At 38.9% G+C, this 12,051-nt stretch overlaps 1 protein-coding gene across 1 annotated transcript; it reads right to left on the bottom strand.

The window, feature by feature from the left end:
- Positions 1–677: 677 nt before the first annotated feature.
- Positions 678–7,076, bottom strand: LOC104451233 (U-box domain-containing protein 4). Its single transcript, XM_039315763.1, has 6 exons — positions 6,893–7,076; positions 3,751–4,021; positions 3,372–3,426; positions 2,706–3,280; positions 1,933–2,562; positions 678–864 (listed from the first exon to the last, which is right to left on the bottom strand). The coding sequence occupies exons 2-6, from the start codon at positions 3,922–3,924 to the stop codon at positions 829–831; spliced, it is 1,470 nt and encodes a 489-aa protein (XP_039171697.1). The 5' UTR covers positions 3,925–4,021; positions 6,893–7,076; the 3' UTR covers positions 678–828.
- Between the last annotated feature and the right edge of the window lie 4,975 nt (positions 7,077–12,051).

The raw sequence follows: 12,051 nt of genomic DNA, 5'->3' as shown, positions 1-12,051 counted from the left end.
CCTAAGATAACGCGATGGTTTCTTCCACTCCTTCCCCATCTTACCACCCGATCATCACTCATATCCTTTCAACGTATATCAATCAACATCAATAGTGAAGAAATAAGATCCTAAAATGACCAACACCTGAACGGATCGCCACCTAATACGGAGTATGCGCCCAGGGGCAGGGACACCACCCTCAGGCTGAACCTTTGATATCCTGGCAGCAGCGCTGCCGGATCACGATTGCCATGGAAGCTCCATCAGTTTTTTCGCCTGTCCACATTTCCGCAACCAATTTCCACAATCAGCATGCAATTAAAGCAAAATCGATCTACGAAGATCCAACGAAATCATTTTATAAAAGCAACAGATGATCCATTCCCCCTCCCAAAAAAAAAAAAAAAGAAACACAACAATGGAGCGTAGGTCGTGGGATGAAAACAAATATACTTGCACCCACGAACTAACTTTCAATCGAAAAGACTGTTCCAAATTTCACACCTAAAACTTACACTGCATACTCTAGAACTTGACACTTACTTTGTCTTATTCCAGAGTCGGTTTCAAATTCTACTTAGGTTCCATCTGTATTATTAACTGAACGATTGTGATAAATCATCTTTAAATGACTACCATTTATTATTACAATCCACTAAAGATAACTTATATCTAAACACACGAAAAAAACGAAATATTAATAAAGTAAAAGTTTTATTCATAAAAAGGAAGCTTGACCTAATGATTCCAAATTATACACTTATCATTAGACGTCATGGAATACCGCGAGATCGTGCAAAAATATAAACCAAGAAGCTCTGATGTCCTAGCAGTGGTGTCACTGGATCACGATTGCCGTAGAAGTTCCATCAATTTTTTCACCTGTCCACATTTCCCAATCTCCACAATCAGCATGCAATTAAAGCAAAATCGATCTTATGAAGATTTAACAAAATCATTTTACAAAAGCAACGGATGATTTATTCCCCCTGCCAAGAAAATGAAAAAAAAAAAAAAAAGAACAACAACAACAACAATGGAGAGTAGGTCATGGGATGAAAACGAATATACTTGCACCCACAAACTGACTTTCAATAGAAAAGACCGCTCCGGATTCCACATGAAACTTACCCATCGGGATAGTTTTTTCTTAATCTGACACTTGCACTGCATATCTTAGAACTTGAAGCCCACTCTGTCATAGATTTTAGGGTTGGTTTCAAGTTCTATTCAGGTTTCACCTATATTATCTTTAAATGACCACCACTTGCTACTACAATTTAGTAAAGATAACTTACATTTAAACACACACAAAATATGAAAAATTAATAAAGTAGAAGTCTCAATCATAAAAAGAAAGCTTGATCTGGTAATTCCAAATTACACACTCAATACTAGACACCTTGGAAAACTGTGGGATCGTGAAAAGATATAAATCAAGAAAAATACAAAAACTTGTTTCAGATTCCAGAGTCCACCTACTTAGACCCTATAACTTGTACATTGAAATAGATTTCCTAATTTTTGGAATTTGAAACCTACCCTACATATCTTAAAACTGAATAGGTTTCCACTAGTCCAATTTTTCAGTTTCGGATTTTATCCTAGAACTAGGCTCACCCCTAAATAATATCTTGCCCCAAAAGGGGCATCCATATTTGGTCACAGCAACACCATTTTGTCTTTTAACCATTTTAGTGCCTTGCATTATCGGAGTCCATCATGTTTAAGCTAAGGACAAGAAGGGTGGACAGTGTTGAAGTGAATTTTCAAAAGGAAAAAACTAACTCGTTCATCGCTTTTAATAATTCTATTTAGCTGCAAATTATCGAGGAAAATGGGAAATAAAGAAAATTACATTTAGAAAGAAAAGGTAAAAGAAAAGGGCAGATTCCATACGACGCGGCGGAGCTCACCACAAGGGCAGAAGAGTCAAATTGGGTGTCTTACCTTTTGCTTTCGGCGATTGGCGCCGGACTGAGCGAGGGCCATGAGGAGCGGAACCGCCCCCGCCAGACCTACTTTCGTCCGGTACTCAACGCTATCCTCGCAGAGCTGCAACAGCACCCCCACTGCGATCTCCTTCTGCCTCTGCGTCCCCACCTCCACCAGCTCCACCAGCACCGGTATCCCCTCCTCCTCCACCAGCGCCACCCTCGCCTCCACCGCCCCCAGCAGCCTGCTCACCACAGACACCGCCATCTCCACCATGCTCGAGCCCAGGTCTGCCATCAGCCCCACCAGCGGCTGCATCACCCCCGCCTGCACCGCCCTCCCCTTGTTCTCCTGGGCGGAGCAGAGTAAGTAGAGCGCCGTGCAGGCGTCCTCCTTCCCCCGTGACCCCCCTCTCTCCAGGAGGTTCACCAGCAGCGGGATCGCCCCAGACCGCCCGATCGCCACCTTGTTCTCCTCGATCTGCGAGAGGTGGAGCAGCGCGCACGCCGCGTTCTCCTTCACCGTCGACGTCCCCTCCCTCAGGGCCCTCACCAGCGGCTTTATCGCACCGTACGCTGCTATCATCTTCTTGTTCTCGTCGCAGAGCGAGAGGTTGAGAATCGCTGTGACGCTGTACTCTTGCACCTGAGCAGACAAGAAAGTGTTTTTATGCAACAGTTAATTACAGTTATATCCAACTGTTACCAATTCCATTAAATTTCAAAAATTATACTCCACCAATCGGCGACAATGAATAACCGATCCACAAAATTCTTTCTTGTAGTTACCTCAGGATCGGAGGACGAGATGAGAGTGATGAGAGGCTTGATCGCACCGGCCCGGGCAATGCGGACACGGTTCTCGGGCTTGTTCTTGGTGAGGCACCTGATCTTGAGGGCAGCCTGCTTCTGCTTGTCAAGGCAGCAGGAGTCAAGGTCGCGGACGAGCAGGCAGATGAGGTCGTCAGAGGCGCAGGCGCTGTCATTCGAACAGGGGTCACAAGCATCTTGCGTGATCAAATACTGAACTTCCTTTCCAGGGAGAAGAAAAGGAATACCGACACCGCTAGCATGTACGGGTTTGCTGTCTCCAGTTAAACTAAATAAATTTATCAAGAGGGAACCCCCGCTAATAAAAAGTCCATCAGCTGGCACTTGATCCCCAATGTTAAGATGGAGAATATCGCCTGGAAGAAGATCATATGTAGATAGTTTTCGTCTAAGACCGTTTCTGATCACCGGTTTTTCCTCATGACTTCTTAGTTTTTTCTCATCGTCGGCCTCATCAATGGATTCCAATTCTTCTGCACAAATTTGAAATCCTGCAGCCTCGACATTTTCAGGTACTTTGTAATCACTCAGTCCTGCAGGCATCCAGGTATGACTAAACATGAGAAAAATAACAAAACAGAATAAGGAAAATAAAAGGATTTACTTTTATTGAAGGATTATCACCTTGGATGAACTGAATTGCAGCCTGCGAAACTATGACAGCAACCCTAAAATTTGTCTGCAGCAATCAAAATGAAATTAGAAAAGAATGAAGACGAAAATTAAGAGCACGGAACAACAAAACTATTAACTAGTGCGATCACTCGTGTAATCTACTCGAGAACAGGTACCAAGGAAGATAGAGCCTTAACATTCCAAAGAGCAAGTCATTTTGGACTACAAATCTGAAAACAGCTCATTTTCAAGATAAAGTCATAAAACAAAAGCTTAGCAATCGCACAGGCAAAAAAAAAATCTCTCTCTCTCTCTCTCTCTGAGGTTAGTGCAAGATCTCAAGTTCCCCGGCGATAAGAGAGAGGAAACAAAACAGCGGCAGACCGGCCTTAAACGTGTGACGAATAGCATCAGCTTCCGATCGCTTGCTCAGATTAGCCGTGAACCGGAACCTACGTTTCGGGTTCTTCACCAACCAGCACGCCTTTCGCCACCTCTGGAGCGCCTCCTCCGACGAGTTATACTCCACGTACCCGAAATTTTCCTTCAAGTAGTTGTCCATGTCTCCTACCCGACCTCCTCACTCCTACTCAAGCTGAGAAGTTCCCAACTCCTATAAGCCCTAACCCGACCTAATCTCCAGCGCGGCGCAACCTCGGTGTTGACACCTAAATTTTTGCATAATTTTTAGGGTTAATTTTTACTAAAAGAAATATAATTATTGCATGGCATATAATTTTGGATGCATTTATTCGTTATTATTGCATGAACCGGTGACGGATGGATTCGAATTAATTCAGCTAGTTAGACTAAGCCTGCGATAAAGAGACTTCGGACAAGCCCATGAAGGAGAATCGCGTAGTGCTTCATATGGGATATTTGAAACTCATGCGTAATCAAGAGGAAGGATATTGATATATCCTATTGATTTCGTCAACACGAAAGGATGGAAAGGAAATAAAAGTGGCAGAAGGATTTCAAGGAAAAGGAAGGACGTGACTTGGGCTTAAAAGGAAAATAAGTATATTTGCATGGTTAAAGGCATAAGCTCCGAAAGGAAAGAAATAAAGCGAATATATTTTGGTGCATCCACGATAGGATGGCGGATCACCTTCTCTTCCTGTGGGGCTTCACAATTCAATAAAAAGCCACACATTGAAACGACCAGTAGGGAGAGAACGGGGAGAGAGAGAAGAGATTTCGTTTTTTAGCCGTCAAGGCTGGTCACCTTCAACAGCCGTGCCCAAGTTCTCGTACCAGCAACGTCACTGTCCATCATGTGTTTTCTCGACGATGATTCACGAAAACCTACTCAGCGAACGCCTAGTAACGCCAACGACCAGTGAGCAAGGTTCAACAGAGTCCCGTCGGCACTTCAACGCTTCACATCTGTCCCCGACGACTGGTCATGCTTGTGGTGATATTCCGCAACACCTTTCCAACGCCCACAGCTTCCAGACGTGTCTCTGCGTTCCAGCCGGCTAGCTTGTTTTTGTTCTGGCAATCACAGTATGCCTGACGCCTTCAGATCGTTGCAGCGCCACTTGCAGTGATTTCTTCGCCCGACGAAGAACTCAGCCATCCCAGCGCATTCCAGTCCAGCACCGGCATCATCTCCAACCCCGCCACAGCCGCTTTAACGATTTTATGAGCAACTCAAGTGACACCAGCAAAGCATCCAGGTTGACTCTTCATCAATTCTTTTCTGGTCACATCCCCATTATAGTTTCTTTCCCTCCAGGATTCGTCAGTGGGCACAAAAGAACGTTCGCAATACGCGGTGAAATTTGTCCTGTTTTGGTCAAGTTTTTTTTAAAAAAGAGAATGATTGATAGCGAGGCTTATTACTGCCGATCCCCACGGCGAAGAGCTGCCGATCCGATCGCTGACCAGCCCGACGCCTTCAACATGTCGCTGCCTCCCCTCTTCTGCTAATCTCCAGCGGAGCCTTTGACGAGTCGAACATACCCACTCGGATCCGAACCACACCAGTAGCCCCGCAGATTTTCGACCAAGATACTGCTTTCCCTCGACACCGATCCAGCCACGTTTCTGTTTTGTAGGTTCATTGAGGGAATCTTTGGCCAAAGCACGACCTCGCGTCATACGAGGGACCCGGGAACTAAGAACCAAAAGATGGATTAAGTGGAGACCGATTCTTCATCTCTATCTGATATTCATATTTTATTATGTCTTGACTTATTTCCCCAGATCCATTTACGTTGGCCACATGCAGAACATCCTCGAAGAAGAAATAATAAAAGAAAGTCCAGAGTCCTTACCCTCGGCAAGTTTCTGAACTAATCGAAACTTTCCGATGAACACCACCACCCACCGCCGATCATCCGTCGAGCAGATTCCAATGAGTTCAAATTTAGTAATATTATTTGCGAAATTAGGTAATTATCTTATCTAAATTTAATTTGGATATTTTATTGCTTAATACATGATTTTCAATATCTTACGTGCAATATTTGAATTATCGGCGTTTTCCCAATTATGATTTATTGCCCAATTCGCAACTGCACACCGGTTTTTTATCTTGTCTAGCTTTAGATGAAATAATTAATCAAGCGGGAATAAAATTGATATTTTGATCTTTAAGGCTTAAGATCAATTTATCGATATGTGTGATATTTTTGATGATTTTGAATGATTTGCCTTGTTAGAATATTGCATGCTCTAGGGTTATTTGCATATTTAGATTAAGCATTTTATTTATCATGAATTATCGAAAAAGATAAATAAATTTAGGATGTTAGATTTTTGTTAGCTTAAATTGCATGTTTAATCATTTGACATTTTTTTAATTTCGAAATTAATTAAAAAAATCATCATGCATATGTCATGTAGAATTAGGGCATCTTTTGCACGTCATTGCATGTTTATTAGTTATAGGTTTAAATAATTTCTCCTAGATAGATTGCATGCTTATTAAGAAAATAAAAAATCATGTGCATGTCATATAGAATTAGATTCATGAAATGCACGTCATTTAGGGATTGTTATTAGATCCATTTAATTAGAAATTATATGTCATTAGAGTTAGGTTATTTAGTTAATATTGCATCGCATATTGTATAATTTTCATTAAATAAGTAGAAAAAAAAAAAGAGAAATTGCGTGTTTGTTGATGTGGATTTTGAATTAACATTGCAGATGATTTCGTTGCTACGAGTAAGTCCTGCATTTTCTATTTACTTTCTTGGGTGTTAAATTGATGGATTGCGCATTCGCATGATCGCTTCGCATGTTAGAGAATTAGATTTAAAATCAATCCAAGCTGCCTACAAAACATTTTCTTTGAAATAAAAGAAAAAGGTACCAAAAAGGCGTTAGAAAGGTCTAGCGTAACCAAGTCCCCGAATTCATAATCTCTGATTCGGAGTAAAGTAAAATCTCCCGTTACTTTACTTGGGTTTCTAATCGACCCACCAAAAATAGATTAGTGGCGACTCTAATTGAAAATCAATTACCATTAGCCAGACCCTAGGTGATTCACACCTGAAAAATTTGGTCGCAACACTCGGGATCTTCGATTCAAGGGATTGCTTGGTCTCTGAGGCCTGCTATTCCAATTTCTGCATAATTCATAATAGACGGGGCAGTAGACAGGGTCGCGTGGGGATCTGTTTGGAATGCGCAAGAACTTTAGCGAGAGAACGAAGGTGAGGGTTTGGTCTGTCCGGAGCAAACGCTTCGAGGCTTCGGCGACCTTTTTAAGACCGAAGGAGAAAGGTTCCCCGAAGTTTACAGTTTTCTTTTCCCCTTCCTTTTTTTTTTTTTTTTTTTTTTTTTTTTGGGAAAAACTTTTCCCCTCCTTCAAATAAGCGTTTTAGAATCGACCAAAAAAAAAAAATAAGCGTTTTAGTTTGGAGGACATTTGGAAACTCAGAGTTGACCCCGAAAATCCAAAAATTATATTTCTTCGTAAGATGCGAAACGTTTGGACATGTTCTTGATTTGACTCCTGACAGCTTAAACTTGTAAACGTAATTTAATATTTTAATATTTTAATAAAAAATTTAAAAATTTAAGTGAATTCAAACTCTTTAATTAAAATTACATAAAATAATCGTACTCTACCAATCGTATAAGTGCCGATATATTTCGATACTTAAATACCTTAAAGGCATCTAATGCTTCATACTTATTATGAATCAAATGCATGCGTGAGGTAATCATCTTGAAAAGAGATACATGAGTCCATATCCGGACTACAAATATCCGTATGTATGATTTCTAATAATTCTGTACTCCTCTTGCACCTTTTATGAAGAGTCACACAAGTATTTAAAATCTAAGTATATTCATTTACTAATGCTTAATTCTTTCTATGGAGATATGTCACAATCTTTACAACATAGAATGTTCTTTCACAACACATTTTCATTTTTTAACATGCATCGCATCATAATAGGCGTTGTTTGTAAATTAATCGAAAAAGACCATCGGACAAGTTTGACAATTTCAGCAGAAGTTTGAATCTGAAAGTTAAGTATCCAAGGTACAAGTCTTGAAACTGAAATTAAGTTTCTGTCACTGCATATTCTTGGGGAGGCCCTTTTCCCTTTTAGCCTTATTTTTTTCTTGTGAAACTTTCTCCCAATTATTTTTTTCTTGTGGTTTTTTATAGGGTTTCACTTCCTGAATTACTTATGAGCGTAAACTTAGGACAAATGTTTTTTTATTAATTCAAGATATATAAAAGAATCGTATTGTTACTTATGAAAATATGGATACTTGAGCTTCATTGAAAAGAGATAGGAGACCCCAGCATTGTTTATAAGAGTATTTTGAAAATCTAAGTTTTGTCTTCTCAATTTTATTTTTATTTTTTAAATTGCATTTCGTAATTGCTTGACAAGCATGAGAGCACGCCACTGATTTATTCTCCCATCACTGTCCGTAAACCTGCCTACTTTTCAGCATTATCAATGTGAGGAAAGATGGTTTTGACCAAGAAAAAGGGTAGGAAAGATACCTGTTCTAATGTAAGTTTGCTTAGTTTCGATGGCCAAGATTTCTTTCGATACCATGATCTGTCTATTATGTAAATACATAATAATGAACTCTTTCTATAGATTTGTCCTTTAATAACGACGTGTATGTGCTAAAATTTAAAAAGATCGATCATTCTCCTTGTAAAAGAATAATTGTCATGCAGTCTTCACCCATTTTACTTTCAACCACAATTTACATATAATATATATATATATATATAGTTATATGCCCGAAAATTCACGGAATAATAACTCCATTTTGTAATATCACTTTTATTTTGTCTCGTAGAAGAAATGAATTCCATTTGCGTATGTGTTCCTAGTAAATAGTGGGCACTCTATTCTATTACACAGATCAGGTGCAATCGTCATATCGCTTCCGATCTATATGACCTCCCGGTACAAAGTACACCTCATCCCTAGAGGCAGGTAACCTAACCTTTAAAGACTTTGGTTAATACCTTGAAAAACCTCAAACTGGTACACATGTGACAAATTTACCCCAAACTATTTTTTTGACCACCAAAAACCCCAAACTGGTATACCTTTGACAAATTTACCCTAAACTAGTACACTTGTGACAAATTTACCCTCTGTTAGTTTTAGTTAAATTTTTTTGTTAAATTATAAAGTTAAATAACACGTGACAATTGATCGGTATATCAATTTGGGATTTTACACTTTGTTTGTCATAGTTTATAATTTTTGTGATTTTTTTGTGGTATTAATCTAATTTTTCGGAGGGTATATTTGTCATAAATGTACCAGTTTGGAGTTTTTTGTGGTCGAATAAATTAATTTGGGGTAAATTTGTCATAAATGTACCAGTTTAGGGTTTTTTATAGTTAGTCGGGGTAAATTTGTCACAAATGTACCAGTTTGGGGTTTTTCATGGTCAAAAAAATAGTTTGAGGTAAATTTATCACAAATGTATCAATTTGGGGTTTTTTTAAGGTATTAACCCTTAAGACTTTGAAGCTCAAAGACGAGGAGTAGAGCTTTGACTAGTCTTTTCATATTATTTTTTCTTTTTTAAGCAATAAAAAAGAGACCATGAAAAGCCAAAACTCGAATAAGACATCTCCATCTTGTTCTGTTCGGGTACCGTGAGGAAATCGAACAACGCGGATAAACGCATTAATCAGTTGGTTAGGAGTGAGAGAGAGAGAGACGTTGTGATTGGTCAAGAGGGCCCGCGGGAGCGGAGTGGATAAGTTCACGTATGACTCGCGCGTGATTTGCACGTCGACCCTAGTCTGCATGATGCTTTCACAGGAGAACCCTTTCACAGAACCAAAATTTCAAAAAGTCAGTCGAGAGCTTTGCCCAGTTAAACCGACCAAACCGCGCGTGCGAATACAGCTCATTTTATAAGTATGATACGAAATCCTTTACGCGATCCCTCCACAGGCCACAGGGATCACGAACCACAGAATATTTTCTCCGCCACAGAATATTCTTGGACCTTCCCTACAATCCTATAAACTTTAATACCTTTCTTTTGCTTTTTATTTCGGTTCACCAATCAATTATAGTTAGGCTAGCTTTCGCTTCCCTTGATCGGTCCACGTTCCCGAACAATTTTAAGGGCGTGCATCCTAGAAGTTTGATTTCTTTGATTGTTTGAACACGCTGGAGCCGAGTACACTTCGGGTTCTATTTTCTTTGGTTTTTATTCGGTCGGATCCGGATGAATAAATAACTCTATTTTTTCCAATTCAATTTATTCCGAATAGGAGTGAGTCGATTATCAAATTGTTAAGAATAGACAAATAATAAAATAATGATGATGGGTGTGAATAACAATATGCAAACAGGTGCGCATGCATGCGCAAAAATTGCTCACAACTGAAATTCTAAAGAAAAATCTCTTGAAGTGTTTTGTAAAATAATGCATGGGAAGTAAATCTATAACTAAAGAAAACCCTAAACATAAAAACCGCCAATAAAATAAATATGAAATCCTAATAAGACAATCTTAACCTAAATTCACAAATTTTAAATCAAAATAGAATAATATATTTAATGAAATCCTAAAGATGATAAAATAAATAAAAGAGAAATCTCATTCACAATTATTGACTGATCCCATGTCAATTAGGGTTGAGTGGTATCGATTTCCAAGTAGATTTTTAAGAGGATACTCCCGTCATCCACTTGCGCAATACAGTATCATGTCTATGTGAGGTACTTGAAGGGCATCCAAGTGGTCGAGCACATGTGTTCACCTCTGGATTTTCGAGAAAATAAAAAATCAAATCAAAGCAAGCCATTCGAATGACCAAAGTTGTTCCATTTCACAAATCAATCCATAGATCTTTCTAACATATGCAAATTCCGATTGCAAAGTTGGAATGAGTTTGCTTTGGTTCGAATTGTGGGTGAGATTCCGCCAACTTAAAAAGGCCTTACTTGACTTCAAAGCCCGTTTTGGCCCACATCCAAAACCTTTGTATAGACTATAGAGGGCCTCGTACTAGTTGTCTTTAATACATGTGTGTCGACAATGCTATTTTTAATATTTAAAAAGTATCCCACATTACTTATTATACACTCTTACGTGTGCGTGTATATATATATATATATATGGTCTCAACCCAACTACAAAATTGGACTTCTTAACATTTAAAAGCAAAATAAACTATTTTTCAAGTTGGCTGTATATAGGATGTGCATAAAGATGGGCCGTATAAACTAAATTTCCAAAAAATCGTGCATATATACTATAACTCCAGATGAAAACTAGGACTCTAGTGCTCACACGGCTTCAATTCGTCATGAATCTTATTTTTCATTAGACAAGAGTTCATTAAACCGTTTATACGTATTTTATGGAGAAATTGTCTAAAAAGTCTTAAACCTATTATGTAGCGGCCAATTCAGTCCTAATTTTTTTTTAATTATGTCAATTTAGTCATAAACCTTTTGACAATTTGTCAATTTAGTCTCGAACCTTTTGATGATTTGCCCATTTAATCCTTCCAGCTTAGTTCAGACCAACTATTCAAAACTTCCTCTTTGACCGATCCTTGCGGATACGTCTTGTCCAAATTCATCATATGAAATTTCATCCATAAGATGACGGGATAGAAAATGTTATGATTAAATTCTTTGTTATTTTGAGTAAAGGACGTTATGATTCAAATAGGACGCGTCCCAATATTCAAATCAAGCGATTTGATCGTTGAGCCAGCTCCTTGGAAATCCGAAGTGCAGGACTTGGAACGCCATTGGATGTTTTTCATAGAAAGATAGGCGTTACCTAAAGATTGGAATGTTTCTTTTTTATCGCTTTTGGTTCAATTTGAGAGAAGGCAGATTGAATAATAAACAACTCAGGAACTAGAAGTTCTATATTCAAATTTCATTGATTGCACAAACTGCTCTAAGTTAGGATTACTTACAAGGGTTGAAAGCTTAGACTTAGCAAGATCATGAGATTCGTAGAGTGATTCATGGGTTTCTAGGTAGTCAGGTATTTGTGTTGCCTTTGGGTATTTGATAAAATAAGTTAACAATCAAATTAAGCCATTCGAATAACCACAGAACTATTCCATTTCACAAATCAATCCATAGATCTTCCTAATATACCAGTTTGATTGCAAAGTCGAATTGACTTCGCTTCGGTTTGAATCGCAGGTGACGAAATAATTGGGATTTTGTGGCCGAAAAAAGGGCTGAAACTT

This window comes from Eucalyptus grandis, chromosome 6 (assembly GCF_016545825.1).
Source record: "Eucalyptus grandis isolate ANBG69807.140 chromosome 6, ASM1654582v1, whole genome shotgun sequence".
Classification (NCBI taxonomy): Eukaryota; Viridiplantae; Streptophyta; class Magnoliopsida; order Myrtales; family Myrtaceae; genus Eucalyptus; species Eucalyptus grandis.
This window is presented reverse-complemented; position numbering and strand designations above follow the sequence as displayed.